Here is a 19,184-nt window from a genome sequence, read left to right as displayed (position 1 = left end):
GTAAAAAAACTACTCTATGGAAGTGGTTAGGTTTGGCCCAGCAGACAGGTAGAGGAAGATAAGGAAGAGGATGGAAGGAGAGTACGTCACTTATAATAAATGTATTATAATACGTTTAGTCAAAATGCATCCTTATTTCCATTTAAACTTCTTTTTCTGTCAGAGCTCTAAGTTTTATTCCTGGAAATCTAATAAAAACTGTGCAAACTAGAAGATTACCTCATAATGAATTCATATTTATTGTTAAGAAATCTGAATGTAAATGAAGTTTTGAGTCATAAAAATATCTGAATGGATTTATTGTTAGGCACAGCACACACAGGGGTAATTACACAATAATATAAGTGTTAAGAAAGAAGTTGGGAAAACAGTTTGATAGTCACTGAGCAAGTCCATTTGAACTTTATACATGTGAGTTTTAAATGAGAAATGTATAGGTAAGCTTATATTATTAATAATGTAGTTAGGTTCAGTGTTAGGATCACTTAAATTTTAATACTTCCTCAAAATATCTGAGGCATGTGGTGGTCTCATAGAATAAAAAATCACTTTATATGTAATCTTCCTACTTAAATCTTTCAAATATCTAGACAAGAGACACTGAAAGTAACATTTTTGTAAGCTAAATGGAAGACAGTACTTCCTTTTCCCTTCTAAAGAAATTAAATAGGTACATTATGTATTAGAAAATATTTTCATATAAGATTTTACATAAATATGAATAAATGAACCTAAATGACTTTTCAATTCAGGGTTCTTTACCCTTCTCCCCAAAGTTCTTTGTTTGGGGTAAAGAAATGAGGGGAAGCATCGTACTGGAGCTGGTCAGAAAGAAACACACAGGGCGATGGCTGCCCAAACAGGCCACGACTCACTCTCCACCTTACATGTCCCCAATCCACTTACTCGGCACACCAATTCATTCTCAAACACAAAATTTAACCTATAATAAATAAAAAATCTCATTGTTATTTAACCAAAACTCTGTCTTCATACAATTCTCTTATTAGAAGAGCTACTGCTGAAATCTATAGCAGATTGTTAAGTACCTATCATCACCACCATAACTAGCAACTACTGTCAAGTACTTCTATGTGCCAGACCCTGTAGTCTGTGCTTTATAACCTTTCCCAAATGAGAGAAGTACTATTATCTCCATTTTTTATATGAAAAACTGAACTCAAGAGGGCCTTGTATTCCTAGATTCTTTGTGAGCAACAAACTTTATCATCTGGTTTCACTGTCATTTAGAGTTACACCTGATGAATTTATAGATTTTTCTTCTGTTTAAAAGAATAGTTTTCGCTGGGAACAGTGGCTCATGCCTGTAATCCCAGCACTTTGGGAGGCTGAGGTGGGTGGATCACCTGAGGTGAGGAGTTCAAGAACAGCCTGGTCAACATAGTGAAACCCTGTCTCTACTAAAAATATAAAAATTAGCCAGGCATGGTGGCAGATGCCTGTAATCCCAGTTACTCGAGAGGCTGAAGCAGGAGAATTGCTTGAATCCTGGAGGCAGAGGTTGCAGTGGGCCAAGATCACGCCATTGCCCTCCAGCCTGGGCAAGAAGAGCAAAACTTCATCTCAATTAAAAAAATAAAAAAAAAAAAAAAAAAAGAATAGCTTCCTTAAGATCAGCCCAAGCACATCCTGCTTTCAACGCCTCGATGTGAATTTCAGGAACTGCAGAAGAAATTTTCTCCAGAAAGTCCTCATATTTAAAGTAGCTTTCCCTGGGGTACCTAGATAAAGTTACATGTTGATGATCTGACATAAGCCAAGGGCAGGCAGCATAAACATATTTAATAGTGTGTGCTCAAAGACAGGTTAGTTGAAAAATCATGAGAGCACAATGGGAGTATTCTTTTAAAAAGAGATTTAAATAGGATTTTTCTTAGGAGATATTTAGTTTAGTCTTTAAATCAAATACTCTTTTTATTATTGCAAAAGACTAAACTTTCTAGATATAAAATCAATAACAGATTTCTACCATGATTTACTGTACAATTTTACTCTCACTTCTAAAAAGATCAAAATTCTTCAAGAGTTTACCTTATATCAATGTTTCCCAAAATGTGTTCCTCACTAACAGGTATTTTAAAAGGAAAGTTCTAATAAAATGTACTTGGGAAATCCTAGGTTAAACTAAGTTACTAGGTTTCTTGACTGAAGGAACTAAAAAAGTACTTCCATATTTTCTCACAGGTAAAATAAAAGTCTTATTGAAAAACAAATCTGGCTGAGCACAGTGGCTCATGCCTCTAATCCCAGCACTCTAAGAGGCTGAGATGGGAGGATCACTTGAGCCCAGAAGTTCGAAACCAGCCTGGGCATCATAGAGCGAGCCTCTCTCCTAATTAATTAATTAAATATCTATTTACTTTACATCAAAAAATTCATAGGTGGAATTTAAATCTAAATAAAACTTTTATCTCTATTTCTCATCTACCAAAAACCCGGCAATGCTTCTGTGAGAGTAAAGAATAACACTTTTAATTTTGATAACTACTACTTGAATAATCTGTAGAAGAGATTGGGCAAATAAAGTTTCTCTTTCCTCAAGAAAAAAAAAAAAAAGTCATATAATTTATTAAGGGTTGTTTACCAAGAGATAGAAATGAATATGAAACATCATATAAGTAGAGCATGTCAGTGACATAATCTAGTGTTCAGGTTAGCAGAATTAACTCATATCTGAACATACATGGGGAAAATTCTTCATACTTCTTGTTTTTCCCAAAGCAAAAGCCATACTAATGGCAGTCACAAGTGAATAGGAAAGCCAAAGATGATAATGCTTTTGCTGCTTACTTTGTACACAAGGTAGAGAAGTAGTTTCATAAACCTAAGTAACTGCTACTTCAAGGTTAGACGATGTAGATGTACTGCCAACTCAGGACTGACAAAGTTGTACATGAAACTATAGTTCTCTACACCTTTGCTGTTAATTCCATGAAGATTATTTAGTAATCTATGTCCAATGAGTAAATGTGTCCAAAATTTTAAGAATGTTTAAATGCATATTTGAAAACACAAATTTTATCCAAACTAAATTCAAAATGGTTTTCATTGCTTAATATTGTTTTCCCTTAAAGTGAGATGGTTTTTAAAGATTCTTGGTACAGACAGTAAAGTCATAGGCACAACATACAAGTAAAATCTTATTATATAGAATTTCAAGGGAACCCACATTTTTCTGTTACTGTGAATTCCAGAATGGTAATTTGATTATAAGCAAGCATATTCCTATTGTGAAAAACTCTGTAGAGAACATAATAATGGAACAGGGAAAAAGATAAGAGCATTCTGGCCAAAAAAAATGGTAAGTGAATGCACACACACACCTTCACTCTGACCCTCTTCAATGTTTTCAGTCTTTTGTTACATTTGATTTTAATAGTTGATCTGAATGTTTAGGTGGGCCTTTTGGTGGCAGTTGTAGGTTTGCCTGCAAGGTGCAAGAGTAGCTGGAAGGTAACTGCTGCTTGATAGAGCATGAAGCAAAAAATGAGCTAAAGCCTCATCATTGCTTAGTTCAGCTCTGCTCTCTCCAGCCTGGTCTAAGTAAACAGTGCATACACAGATACTGTCAGCATAAGGAGGGAAAAGTCTAGAAAACAAATTGTACCAACTTCTAGAGGAGAAATACTTTATTTTATGAAATGTATCCTTTTACAGGTATTTACTCTTTCACCTTTTTTCTCCCAAATGCTAGTGTAATATAGAACATGTAAAAGAAAATTCTGTGAATGCTTATAGCTTCCAAATCAGACATAATGAAAGCTATAGAACTATGTCTTAAAATTATTGACATGACATATATAACATGCACCATATTAGTTAGTAGAAAAAAGAACATGAGCCTCACAGTGCTATTAAATTTAAAAAGAAAAAAAACTTTGCATTATGAAAAGACAAATGCTGTCAACATTTGCTAAAAGCTTAAATAAAACTTAAATGACCAAGACTAAAACTAGAAAAGCTATCAATACAAGAAATAGGCTCTCACACATTTTTCGGAAACATACCCGCCTTCTACAGAACCTATGAGGCGATCCTCCCTTAGCAATGAAGTTTATTAAAAAAAAAGAGAGAGAGAAATCATCCAAAAACTGTAACTGCTTATTTTCCCAATCAACAAATACAGCTAAATATCAAACTTACAATAACTAAAATAGATGCATTACAATGAATAACCACATTATATTAATCTTTAGAAATATAGAATCTGTACATTTCTTATTCCTAAGAGATTGGCCAATGATAAAAGTAATCTCAGCAAACAAATATATTTATATACTAAGGAATTATTTTTAATATAATGAAATGCTACTTGAATACTTTTTTCTGCAAAAATGTTTACCATCTCCTTTCCAATAATAAATGTAATGGAAAATTACTTCAGCATTCAATAGGTATTCTCGAAAATAGTATTTCTGATAAAAGATTAAATGACAAAACAAAAATTATTATTATTATGTAATTATTCCAAATCAAAGGTAATTATCCATAAACAAATTACTTTGACATCTTAAATCCATTTTGGACTTCAAAACTGCAATATTATAGATGTGTAACCAAAACGGTTCATGAAAACATGTAAGTACACGGAAGCATAAGATAACAAAGTCATATTAACAGTGTAAGAATAAAGAATATCAAGTGAATCTTACCCTCTGTTCCAACGCTGATTGAGTCTGTTGTCTTAAGAGAGCTTTAAAGGGCCCCCCTTCTTTTCCAGCACTACCACTTCCCATTCCTACAGAACATCAGTACATAAATAATAACCAAAAAAAAACAACTATAGAAACAAAGTTTAATTGCATTCATCTTCATAAACATCATGAGTTGAAATGTGATAAAATGATCGAAACATTTAAAGCACTGGGGATGACAACTAAAGCACATATTTTACTCTACTTTTATTCACAAAGTTTTCTTTAGATGCAAGATGTCAGAGCCCTACAGACCCCAGCTAGTTTTGGACTTAATTTTTTCTGAAAATTATAAGAAAAATTATGTTAAGGTGATGAAACTTTCCATAATATTCCATTTTAAAAGCTGTCTTTTAATTAATTAAAATAATCAAGATAATAACAATTACTATGCTAACAATTTAGGAATACTAAAAAATGAGAAATATGTCTGATTAAATGTAAATAGAGACAAAAGCACTACTTGTGCTCACTTAAAATATTCCAAAATTCTCTAAAAAACATAAAATTTAGGTGATTTTGAAATATAGTCAAATCTATTTTCTTATAACTTCCCATTTCTAAACATATCATGACAAAACAGTATTAATTTCATACTTGTCAACGCTCATTCACAAAAATCAACACAAACTTTTTTTAAATAAACAAAAAACCACGGACATGTAATAGACACATCACAAATGTACATAGTTATGAATGAAAGAAGTACCTTTCCCAAGCTCTTAGATATATTTTTTATGGCTTCATTTTAAATTTCTTTCCCTACCTTATTTTATTGTTCTGACCATGCCAATAGATCAACTATGGTCAAAGAATCACAGAAAGCAGGGGACAGGTAAGAAGCCAGTGCTCTACAGACTAGAGTTCATCCCATCCCTTTCAAAACTGAAGATGCATACAGCCAAATTTACTACAATGACTTAAAAAGAAACTAATTAACTTTTACATTTTTAGCTGTTCTTGGATAAGGAAACAAAGGTTAGCATATGTATAGTCCCATTCTGTTCTTAAAAAAAAAAAAAAAGATTTTTCTTATAGTAATCTGAACATTATTTTTAGAGACTATACAATACTAAACATAGAAATGAAACTAAGATCTTTATATGAAGCATATTAAAAGCCAGAAAATAAAATGTAAATTTGTAGTGATAAGTGAAATATCAGAAAATATATCAGAAAAATTTAATAATTAATGCAACAGACAGAAAAAAAAAAAGATAATGAAAGAATATCACCAAAATGAGACTTAAACTGATTCAAACAGAATAATTTACTAATGTAACCATATGGTTTAGCAACATGATGATACAGGTCCAATGTGAATGGAGTTGGTATGAAGAGAAAGAAAGTAAAGCATCTAAAACAGAAACTGTAGTAATAAGAATCTAATAATATTAGAAATACCCAGATCTATGTCCTTAGACATATAATTTTTTAATATATAAAATAATTTGGCAGAATATTCACGATTAGCCATCAAGTAATCCTCAATTATATCCTTGTAACTCCAATTATTTAACTGTCTACCAGTAAGAAAAATAATAGAAAGGCATCTTGTATAAAATATCCAATAATTCTTTACAGCATGAAAAATAAAGGGATTAAAAAGCTGACATAATGTGATCCTACCAGAAGCAGCCAGGAACAGCTCTTCACTGAAAGAAACACTTTTCCTCAGAACTGGGCTGACAAGGCTAGAATGATGAGGGGTAAGGCTAGATTCCGAGAGGAGGAGACAGGACTTTTTAGGATGAAGGGAACCACAAGAGAGAGAGGGGGAGCTGGGACACAGGTAAATCCTAGGTCCCTGTGGGTAAGGTGCTGTGGAGGAAAGTAGCAGAGAAAAGATGCAGATTCAGAAGATGATCAAAAAATGCAGGCTAAGGAAAGCAATGATGAGGCAAAATATAACAATAAAAATGAACTTTAAAATGTACAGACAAATTACACTAAGCAAATGAAAAGTCACTAGCAAGACCATCTAACCCACATAATGTAAATAAAAGGCATAGTCTAAAACTTAACAAAACCTTTACTGACTTCACATTCACTAAAATTTTTTAAATCACTAACTTAGGATTTTATGTGATTCTAATAACTTTTAATTGACATCTTCAAAATACTTAACTTGCCTGCCCTTTTTGGCTTAAGAATTTGTAAGATTAAAATGTACCACACTTTCAAATGTTAAGAGCCAGACTTGCTGCCTAAAATATAAACACTTATTTAAAGTTATAAAGGTGCAGTACTTCAAATGTTACTAACTTTAGATAGCATTTATGGGCACTTTAATTGAATACCCATAAAAAATACTCAGTACTGGATTAGGTAAACAGTTGTCAGCATTAATTTTAATATTAACTTCTTTCTGTCCAGTTTTGAGATACATATTAATGCTTTTCTTTTTCCTCTAAAATGTTTAATACTTTACTCTGATCATAGTATTATTTGCATTTACCGAGATTTGAGTACCCTAAGGGTCAAATACCCTCTGTAAAAATTATACATAGTTAAAAGACTGGCTAAAAATATTAGCTAAAATCAGGTATCAAATCAATATTCTAACACTAGTAAATCTAAAATTCCACTATTAAATACTTGGGAAAAAATATAAAAATAAAACCTTGTAAATGTCAAAATTAGTATCTAGAGAAATAAATATAAAAGTTTTTAAAAGAGACCTACCAGAAAAACAGATAATGTAGCTTGAACTACAAACAGAAAAAAAAAAAAAAAATTTCCGTCTAAATGTCATTTATTCTACTTTTGGATTCCCAAATAAATTATAATCAGCTTCTGTCTGTCCATTATTTCTCAAGACACTGATTCTGATATAGGTAAATTAGAAGGCAGAAAATCATGAAATACAGGCTGAAATTTTAGTTTTAGAACTTTTATAACAATCACAATTGTTCCATTTGAAGTCTCCATGAGATAGAAGTGCTCCTCAGGACAATTTAGAGAGATTCAGGGACTCACAATATAAGGCCAAGGGGCTGAAAATTGCTAATGTTATATAAATAAGCTATTGAAGTAATAAATAATTTTAGGAAAAACAGTATTATTTAGAGGCAGCTTATAAATATAGGAATACATGGGAATAACACCCCATTTGTAAATAAAAATTTTTAAACTAAAAATTTGGAACCAGAAGATAAAATATGAAAAGTTCATTAATGATTATTACTTGACAATCTTCTTTAGGCTTGGCCTTTTTGGTGAATTTAAAAAAAAAGAAAAGAAAAAAGAAACAGAAAGACCAAGGAAATGCTTTCCAAATTTTATCTATGGTATGGCAAAAAAATAAAAAATAATAATAAATAAATAAAGGCTTGGAATATGTAGTCAGTGGACCACAGTCTCAAAAATATTTTTTAAACTTATTACTCAAATAGTAATGTAAGTCTTTGTCTTGATTATCACGAATTTTAAGGCCAGAGTCTTTCACGCTTTATCTGAAAAAAAAAAAATCTTTTTTCACTACAGTCTGGATGGTTCAGTTTTTATGGCATAAACCTGGTAAGGTGCCAAATTTCAAAGCATATATTACTATCAAGTAACTACATTATGCGTAGACATTATTTATAATTATCTAGGAAGATGAAGCTGTTATCCTCAAGAAAACAGGTGTTTATATTTTATGACTTCATTTATAAAAACAGAAATTAAATCTACAGCCTTTTTAAAAAATGATGTTTCCTTAGAAGTAGCACTGCTTTGGATTTAGACTTCTTTTCCTTGTTTTCACAAAATCTAGGATTGTTTTATAAATTTCTAACATACAAATAGGGCTATTAAAAAATATTAATTAAAAATAACAAATAACTGTTTTAATCATCTGATGGGAAAACTGTCAGACAAAAATACTGTTTATAAAAATTTCACACCATTAACTTTTAAGTTTAATTTATTTTAAATTTTTCTAAACAATAACACTTTAATGATTTAAATAAGTTAATTCTATTCTAAGGTATAAGGAAATAATCTGATTTTCATCAACTTTTTATCATAAAACATTTTCATAAAAACCCAGAAATCATTCATCAAAATACAATAGAAAAGAAAAAGATATAAATTTAATAAACAGAAAAATTTAAGAATAAGTAAAAATGCTATTTTCTAACCTAGAAAGACTAGCAAAACCAAACATTTTAAATATCCAGTTAATAGATATATGTACTCTAATACAACCATTTCAGTGGTTACAAGTTTTTTCATAATAAAATCTTAGAATTATATTCATTAATAGGCAGAAATAATAAATTCAAAAATGCTTGTATGCAACTGATTACAAGCTACTAGTGTTACTTTTTAGTCAAATGTTTTAAGATGTTTTCCTCTTAATTTGAGCATAAAATGAAAAATGTCTATATGCCAAAATAAATCGTGGACTGTGATATCTACACTATGATTAAATCAATGAAATGTAGACAAGATAATTTCTGAATTACACAAAATTTTCATATTTTAATTGCAGTAACTGTAAATGGTCAGTATTCACATTTTCTTTTTAACTTAAGTGCCAAAAACAAGAGGAAAGATTTGGATGGAAAGCTAATAAGAAATAGAAACAAATTTTTTAAAAAAGAAAAAACAAAAGGTGGGTGGAAGCGCCTTACCAGTTTTGGGTGTCAAACTCAAATCTGTGTCAGAAGAAGAGGACTGTCGACTGTAGGACTTGGAAGGTGAAAAGGAATAGGTTTGGTTTTTCAGAGGGGTTGAGGGTCCTGATGAGTGAGTATTGGGATTGGGATCTTCATTGAAGGGAATCCTGCCAGAAGAAGGTGGAGAAATATTAAGTAATCATGTGCCAAAGGGCTTGACGGGTGGCAGCATGATCCAAACACCAGGAAAGAATTGGGGCAGGGCCAGCAGTCATTTCTTACGTGTGGAGCTGGGAATGAGGCCAAAGACAACCAATTGCTGTTTAACCATTCATCACTCTCCAGATAAATATTATCTGCATTGAAACAGTTAATAAGCCAAGTGAAAAAGCAAAAAAGCATGAAATGACAGACTAAGGGGATAAAAAATATCAAAAGGAGAAATAAAAAGAATATATGACAAAATATTTTCAAATAATGCTGTAAGTTACGAAAGAAAAATGGTAACTACAAGCGGTGTGTGTAAATATTCATAATTGTTTTTATATTTGCACACACACAGATATCCTCAAAATCAAAAATGTTTCCTTATCCTATAGCAGCAAGAGTGCCACAGCTAAAAACACAGCAGAGAGAAAAATGAACACAGCTACACAGAAACATTGCCTTTAATGCAGAATAGTTGCTTACCTGTTCTCCAATAGCTCTCTTCCACAGAATGAAATAGAACCTACTGTAATAGGTTTTGTATATAAAGAAAATAAGCAAATTGGAAGCTTTGGCAGCTACTTCATTTAGAATCTAATCATCAATTATATTTTTAAGCAAATGAAGAAATAATTATAAAAATATGTATGGGAGGATTCGCCTCAAAACTCACAGTACACATACACAAAATAGCATTATTTGAGGATCTGTGGAAGAGACTTTGGAAGCTGGAAAAATACCTTCACTTCCATATAGTTAGAGACTCTGTGGCAGCTAAATACAGAAGTTCCTCACTGCAGCTGGACTTCGAGTAAGAAAAGGATGAAGCAAAGACTTGTGGTACCTGCCTACACTACCTGCCTGCCTGCCTCTGCAGCCACTCTGCCCGTGGCCTGCATCTCCCCAGCTCTGGAGTCTGAGCAGTCTCGTACCAGTATAGATGAGAGTGGGAACAGACACAGAGAAGTTCTGAGTAAGTCGTGAGCCAGTAGCAGTGTGAATTGGGCTGTTGTGAGTCGAGCGGCATCCATGGCTTGGAGGATGAACCAGCGGAGACCTGAGGGAATTTGCGGTCAAAGTGGAAGAAAAGAAAACAATACATACAACAGATTGCAGAGTTATGTTAAAATAATTTCAAAGGAGCTTTAGTTAGGGAAGAGAACTTATTTTTTTAATCCCTAGCATGCAAAAAACAAGTTGAAATTGAAAAATAGCTAAATATTAATTTGTTAGGATACAGTCATAGTTTTAAAGTATCTGATTAATAAATTAATTGATTAATTTATTAATTGTGAATAAGAAAATGGCAAGCAGAATAGTCAATGATATTAAATGAGAACAAGACTAAGATCTGTATTTTAAGTTTCCTTAACATATTTGTTATTATTTTCATCACAACAGAACTCACTATGCACTATTTATGGGGAGGGACACCCATAAAAGTAAAAAATCAAATATGAAGTTCTTATATTATTTTTGAAACTGAGATATGAATTGCTGATATAATTAATCATATTTTCTATAAAGAAAGTTAAATAACTGTCTAGGTTACTAAGATGGGGTACTTAAGAATATGAGAGATGACGGCATAAAGAGAAATGAGTGAACTGAACGGATATATGCAGATAAATATATTCCAGTATTTCTATACACCAAATATATAGCTTAAAATCAGGTTACACTGGAAGCAAAACAAGGGGACCTTGCTTTTAAAGACATCTTCATAAAACAATAACTTTGGCTCTCATACAGAATATATTATATGAACTATATTCTAAATCAAAATTTTCTAAGATATCAACTTACATCCTATAATAAACCATATCTATATGTGTATATACTTAGAGCAGTTATACGAGAATACATTGATATATAACATTTGAAATTTTTAAGAAAAAATTTGGCTAAAAGGATTACATTGAATGTTGTAAAAAGGTATAATACATAAATAAGAATCCTGAATTTAATATCAGCAATTATTTCATTGTGCAATGCCTTTGCTTACACACAATGAGGGAAACAGAATCATATGAGTCATATGTGAGTACACTCTGAAAAACTATCATCCCCATTTTAAAGGCAGGCCAAGAGCCCAACTTTACCTGACCTTTTTTTTCTTTTCCATTGCTATATTACTGACTGCCCAAGAACATTCCCCAATTCACAATTTGTCAAGGTTCAAACATGAGCTATCACTAATTGATCATAATAGTCCTTCCTAAGGTCTACAGACTACTTTCGGAAAATATTACTGATTTTACAATAGCAGAAATGTTTCCACGTTTGTTGCTAATAGAAATTAAAAAATATTTACTACAATGGATAAAAATCAAACAATTCATTGGTGATCTACTTTTACACAAAAAAATGAGTAAGGTTTTGTTTTTGTTTTTATTTCTCCGCTGAAGTGAGAAAAAGTGTAAGAATTCTCAAAAAGAATTTAAAAATCCAAGACTTAAAAATAAACAAAGCTATATTTATTATAATCAGTACTATACACAGGATAATTTGTCTCTTAGCACTTAAGAAGCAATAACTCATACTTAAAAGCACTTTCTATCGTCAAGAGAGTTAAGTTGGAAAACACCAAAGGGATTTATAGTGTGCATGACACTAAACATCTAAAAGAAAAAAACAAACTTAGGAAGTAGAACACACCATTAATATAGGTAAAATATAATGAAAAAAACTAAAATGAACAGTGTAAAATGTTCAAATTACGGCATCAAATTAAAATTCAAATACACTGGAACATCACCATAATGTATTCTTGGAGTTTTCTGATTTGATCAGTCTCTCTGCATGAAAGGATGCCTCTTAATAATAACCTGTGGTATTTATAATATTAATATTCCTTTCCAGTCAGTCAATAACATAATCTAGACAACCTTTTATCAAATTCCTGTCTAGAATCAACATTATTACATGATAATTAAATACCAGAATAGTTATAATCAGCTGAATCATAAAATAGGCTTTGAAATAGAACCCAAATTGCTTGATTATCAAAAATACAATGAAGCTAGTTGAAATAAAACAGCCTCAGTATTGAGGGTTTTTTCAAAATAACTTGACTTTATTAGTAAGATGCCTTTCAGAAAATCCTAAGGAAGGAACTTAGGTTCATCATGAGGCTACAACAAGATTAGAAAAGGAGAAGACACATACAATCCCAGAAGATTTATGCTAATAGAACTCTTCCTGAATGTATGCAAAACATATACCCCTGCTATCCTTATTTCTAAGAAAGCAACAGGTAATACAGCTTTCTCATTCTCTTTCAACTAAGTAACTTACTTAAATTGGCTTAAACTTGCACTTTAATTTGCTACTAAATATTTACTTAAATTTGCTACAGAGATAGGGAAAAACAATCTGAATCCCTCAAAAAGCTAAACCTGCAATCTGACTCTACTGCTGGCAGCTGGCAATTCTTATCTTTCCAGGAGATATTTCAAATGGAATATAAAGCAAATTCATTCTTCAATTTATTTAAAACAATTATTTCATTTGCCAATGTGTTTCCAAATAAAATTAAGCAGTAACACTGTGCTTCCTCTTATGAATAAAATTCAACCCAAATGACTAATAGCCAGCAAAAACAAAATGGCTAAACAAAAAGAATGCACTTAAGATGAAAATTTCATTTTAAAAAAGGTTGTGAAAAAACATGCTTTTTCATACTATGATACCTTTCTATTCAATCCCTCCTGACTACTGTTGAACTGCGGAACGTTTTAGGTTTCCTGACTATACAACTCTGACTCCCTGATTATCTAGGACAGGAGTCCGCAAACTACAGACTGCAGGCCGAATGTGTCCTGCCATCTGTTTTGTAAGTAAGTTTTATTTGAACACAGCCACACTGTATTCATTTGCATACTGTTTATGTTTGCTTTTGTGCTACAATGGCAGTTATGAAGCAACATTGTCAAAAACTGAATTATTTACCTGTACATTTTGTCATTCACAGACAAAGTTTGCCAACCCTTGACTTAGAAGAATCTCTAGATGAGTGGTCTTCAACCGAAGTTCTAAAGGCATTTAGGATGGAACAGATCTTCATTGTATAGGGTTGTCCCTTGCTTTGCAGAATAGTCAGCCTCTCTAGTCCCCAACAGGACCTAGCCCCCTAATCATTATGACAGAAAAATCGTGTTCCAAACATTCGGTATTGACAGTCACCACCATCATCATGCTGAAAATCTCTGCCTCTGACACAATGATGACACACACAGGCCAAATCAAGTCAACAGAAGTGTTTTGCAGGATCACACATAGATTTTCTAAAATGTATGACACTAAATTTCTTTAGATTAGGGATCAGCAAACTCCTTTTTTTGTAAATAAAGACAAGAGATCATATGGGCAGACCCTAAAATACTGGCCTTTTCCAAAAAAAGTCTGTCAACCTTGGCTTTACAGGCAGTAGTATACTCTATTTAATTACACTCGGTTAGTTTATTCATATAAACTCCCTGGCCTCTAGACATTTGAGTTTAAGACTTCCACACAAATCAATTTTTCCTGCTTTATATACAATGTGGCCATTAATAAGTATAATCAGATTATCTGGTAGAGGGTTTTAAGCATTCCTCAGAAAATAAAATGCCACAGAATGCATGAATATTCATTTTATGCTTCATATATGCAGTGTCTAAATATCTGGAATGTTTTATTTTATATTAATTTGTTTCATAGTAAGATGGCATAGGCTGGGCACGGTGGCTCACACTTGTAAATCCCAGCATTTTGGGAGTTCAAGGCAGGTAGATCGAGTTTGAGACCAGCCTGGGCAACATGGCAAAATCCCATCTCTACTAAAAATACAAAAATTAGCTGGGCACGCGGGCGTGCCCCTGTAGTCCCAGCTACTCAGGAGGCTGAGGTGGGAGGATCACCTGAGCCTGGAAGGTCAAGGCTGCAGTGAGCCAAGACCGAGCCAGTGAACTCCAGCCTGGGCAACAGAGCAAGACCCTGTCTAAAAAAATAAAAATACAAATAAATAAGATGGTATAAATAAAATATTAGGAATATTTAAATATTTTTAAGTTTTAAATTTTGACAGTCATTGTCAATAAAAATTACCACAGAGAAAATGTTGAACCACCCTACTAAAATGTTTCAAATCAAATGAAAAAGCATAGATAAAAGATAAAAACCTTAGCAAGAACAATTTCATTGATTCATACTTACTCCTTCATTTCTTTGGATGGGGAATTACATGCAGGAAGGAATGCTGCTGGGCTACTTAATTTATCCAGAGTACACGCCGTTCCTATGGCTCTCACCACTAACCCAGACTCGCCCTCCAGATCGAAACACTGTAAGTACCCCACAACTGCATTTCCTCTCATTTCAAGTACTTTCAAGCCAATCTTCCTCTGCAGTTCACCTACAAAAAATGGGAAATCTCATTCTTGCTTCTCTTTACATTACATACTATAAGATTGGATATGGTAGTGGTTAAAAAAATAAAAAAACAAAGTCCAAGAAAATCACAGATTTTCAGGGCCGGGCGCGGTGGCTCAACCTGTAATCCCAGCACTTTGGGAGGCCGAGACGGGTGGATCATGAGGTGAGGAGGTCGAGACCATCCCCGCTAACCCGGTGAAACCCCGTCTCTACTAAAAAATACAAAAAACTAGCCGGGCGAGGTGGCGGGCGCCTGTAGTCCCAGCTACTCGGGAGGCTGAGGCAGGAGAATAGCGGGAACCCAGGAGGTGGAGCTTGCAGTGAGCTAAGATCCGGCCACCGCGCTCCAGCCTGGGGGACAGAGTCAGACTCCGTCTCAAAAAAAAAAGAAAAAAAAAAAAGAAAATCACAGATTTTCAGAACTTGAAGGAAACTTAAAAGATAATCTGGTTTAATTTCTATGGAATACAGAACATAATTCTATTACAAGACAGCATAATTATAAAATACAATATATACTTATACAGCACAAATATATAGAATAAAAACAATATACATATTTACTATATAAATATAACATTGATACTTTGTGTGAAACATATGTATGCATATATATTCATGCATATACATATATAACTCTTAATATAAATATAAACTTTAAATAAAACAGTAAACAAGTTTTTCAAAGAAAAATTTAAAAAGGGAAGGAGGTCAGAGTGGCAGGGAAAGTGGTCAAATGGGTAGAGGGAACTACAGTACCCAGGGAAGAACTGTGAAAAGGCAACATTTGAACAGAAAGTATAAGAGACAGAAGAAGGTGATTTGCTTAAGCTCTGACAAATAAATGGTAGAGGGAGGAAAACTAGAATCCAGGTTCCCATTCAGGGTTCCTTCCTGAATCCCCCTTGTTTAGCGCTCTTTCCACTACACTACCTCATCAACACAATTTCCTTTTACTACAATCTTCTGATTTGCATTTCCACTTGTTAAAAGAGGGCAATGCAAGTGTGTTCAGGAAGGCTGGGTCGGGGAAGGCATTCAGTCACTGATAATTCATACCCTTCATTGTAAAAGTTGAGGTAGCATGTCAAAGGAAAGTGAAAAATTTAAGAGAGTATTAAATCAGTCAGTAATAAAGTTATTTTTTTCTAAATACCTGACATTAATGAAATGAGTCTCTGTCTGGCCTCATTTGATGCCCTTGGTGTGCGAATTCGATCAATCCACTGATATTCTGGGTCTTCATTGACCACAAGTTCTTCTACAAATCCATGAATTATCACAGCTCTATAGCACTTTGGAATAGATGTTGCTGTTAAAACAAATTATTGTGCTTCTGTTTATCAAAAGGTAAAACTCAATTTTTAAAAACTGTTCATCTCAGTTTTCTGACCTTTAGATACATAATACAAGAACATCTTTTACTGTAATATTCTCAATGTAATTATAATAATACTTCCAATCAGTCTTCTAAGATCTATTTCATTTTTAGAAATAATTATTTTCTTTCATGGAGTCTCGCACCTTTCTCATGTAAGCAAAGTAAATATAAACTATATTTGTATAAATTGGAAAACAGCTATAGACGACCTTAAACAGAATTCAATACAAAGTTTAAAAAATCAAAATTTAAGTCAGCTAGCTAATTATTACATAAATAGGTAGAAAGCAGATAATGAATTTTTTAAAATCTTCAATTATTCAAAGCCCTTTGTGAAAGCACTTCTGTACACCACATAGCACAGTTGCAAAAATCAAACCACTACCTTTCTGACATAACCTGAGGAGTCAAGTTCAGATTCAAAAAGGAGAGAACCTGAATACATGTGTACCAAATTAGCCTCTTAAAATAAGCATTAGTGCACTGAAGCTAAGTCAGCTAGTTAGGGATTTCAATCCTACTATTGCAGGCTGGCTGTGAGTCACCAAGATCTGCCCATTTCAGACCCATATATTTCATGGAGTTCCCTAGACCCAATAACCATAGAAGCCTGTGTATTTTGGGACAGCACCACAGTGCTTAGCCGTAGTGTTCTGCTCCTTTCTTTCAGTGTCCTATACTACAGTAAAATGTCACTGGATTTTTCTACTAAAAATTTCTATAAATTTTCAAAAACTAGATACCATTTATACTCAAATCAGAACTACTGTAACTATTCTAGAAAATTAACAATTTTCTCTTTGGCATTAAAACCAAGTATATACCCCTTCTACTTGCCTTCTGAAATGTTAACTTGATTTCTCATATTTAACAATTATTACATTTCCTATTGAGTAATAGAATGTGTTTACTTACTGCAAAAGAATTTGACTCCACATGATGACTGCCTAAATCGATTTAAATCATTGAAGAGGTCTACTTTGACAACTACATTGATTTCCCCACGGATACCTATAAATTTAAAAAGAAAATCAAGTTTCTACCTTAAGAAAGTAATGTACAATTAAATAATGAAGCAAATTAATGCTAAATAATGATTTTAAAATACAATGATTTAACTTACAATTTTTTGAACTTTACCACGGTGCAAAACCATTCTGTTTTTCACTTTCAGTCCAGAATTCAATGAATTACATGAGATGTTCAATACTTTATTTAAAAAGTAGTCTTTGTTTTAGTTGATTCTGTCCAACTGTCGGCTAATATAAGTGTTCTGTGCACATTTGAGATAGGCTAGGCTAAACTACAATGTTTGGTTGATTAGATATATTAAATGCATTTTCAACTTAGGATGAATTTATCTGGATATAACCCCATCACAAATCAAGGTGCATCTATATGTGTTGATCCTAATAGTAATGGCAGCTTTGTTTTCTAATTATTTTCATTCTCAGTAGTTTCTGTATATTTTCTGAAGCACAACATGTATGCATTAGAAAATGAGTAATTTTCATTTTCACCACAAGTTTCCACTTTGACCCAAGACGAATTAGAAAGGAGTCCCATTTGAATTGATGATGATGTAATGATTATGGTGACAACATTTGCTGAGCAGTGAAAAAGGATGTACTAAATGCTTTACAGGTAGTATCTCAGAGTGGTCACATCAACCCAATAAGGTAGCATCATCCCCATTTTACAAAGGAAGAAATTAATATTTAATAAAAATGAAGGAATTAACATAGTGTCAACAGCTGTTAAGTGGCAGATCCAAAATTAAAATTCAGATCTTTATGATCCCAGATTATATGTTCTTAACAAGTAATGCAAGAATCTGATTTAAAACAAAAGAAGTTTTATTCATTTCAATGAATGTAAGTTAAAGTAAGCTTACTAAAAAATTCCAAGCCAGGACGAGTGGCTCATGCCTGTAATGGGAAGCAAGGCAGGAGGACAGCCTGGGCTCAGGGGTTTGAGACCAGCCTGGACAACACAGCGAGAAAAAAATTAAGTAAATAAAAAATTCCAAGAATACAGGTTTTCAAAATATGCTCTGATAAATAAGAATGACCCAGCTCTTATCTCTAAACATTTACTAAATATTTTCATTTGACTGTCCTGACTTCATGTCAAATTCATACTTATGGTGGAAGACCTAAGAAAACTGACTCAATAATTTACCTACTAAAATATTAAGAAAGCAAATCCCAACACTCTGGGAAGCTGAGGCAGGCTTGAGCTCTGGAGTTAAGGTCAGCCTAGCCAATACGGCAAAACCATGTCTCTACCAAAAAATTTAAAAATCAGCCAAGTGTCATGGCATGTGCCTGTAATCCCAACTGCCCAGAAGGTCCTGCTTCAGGCAACAAAAAACTTTTAAATAATTTGTAAGCACAAAAATCAGTATTAATCAGTTTGAAAATGTGTTTTAGAAACACAGTATCAACACTAGATCAGTTTTAAATCATGCATTTACTAACTATACTGTACAAATTTGCAAGCATTATCTCAAATTATGTTCAGAGAAGCAACAATTTTACTAACAATAATTTACTATTATTTGTTTATTTTTGAAAAGGCATCATCGTTATATATATATATATACACATATATATACACACACACATATATACGTATATATGGTTTTTTTTTTTTGAAACAGTTTCACTCTTGTTGCACAGAACATAATCTCAGCTCACTGCAACCTCCGCCTCCCGGGTTCAAGTGATTCTCCTGCCTCAGCCTCCCAAGTAGCTGGGATTACAGGCATGCACCACCACGCCCAGCTAATTTTGTATTTTTAGTAGAGACGGGGTTTCTCCATGTTGGCCAGGCTGATCTCAAACTCCTGACCTCGGGTGA

At 32.9% G+C, this 19,184-nt stretch overlaps 1 protein-coding gene across 7 annotated transcripts in view; it reads right to left on the bottom strand.

The window, feature by feature from the left end:
* Positions 1 to 19,184, bottom strand: part of C2CD5 (C2 calcium dependent domain containing 5) — a 99,160-nt gene that overhangs the window by 61,637 nt on the left and 18,339 nt on the right. For 5 of the 7 annotated variants that reach the window (XM_033222678.1, XM_033222680.1, XM_033222681.1 and 2 more), the window contains exons 5-9: positions 17,238 to 17,333; positions 16,098 to 16,253; positions 14,723 to 14,921; positions 9,335 to 9,486; positions 4,674 to 4,759 (exon numbers count right to left, since the gene is read on the bottom strand). In XM_033222678.1, the coding sequence (XP_033078569.1) occupies positions 4,674 to 4,759; positions 9,335 to 9,486; positions 14,723 to 14,921; positions 16,098 to 16,253; positions 17,238 to 17,333 (689 nt within the window). Of the gene's footprint in view, positions 1 to 4,673; positions 4,760 to 9,334; positions 9,487 to 10,458; positions 10,584 to 14,722; positions 14,922 to 16,097; positions 16,254 to 17,237; positions 17,334 to 19,184 lie in introns of all 7 variants that reach the window. The other 2 variants (XM_033222684.1, XM_033222679.1) reach the window with 1 other exon arrangement.

This window comes from Trachypithecus francoisi, unplaced genomic scaffold (assembly GCF_009764315.1).
Source record: "Trachypithecus francoisi isolate TF-2019V2 unplaced genomic scaffold, Tfra_2.0 Lachesis_group11, whole genome shotgun sequence".
NCBI classification, from domain to species: Eukaryota; Metazoa; Chordata; class Mammalia; order Primates; family Cercopithecidae; genus Trachypithecus; species Trachypithecus francoisi.
This window is presented reverse-complemented; position numbering and strand designations above follow the sequence as displayed.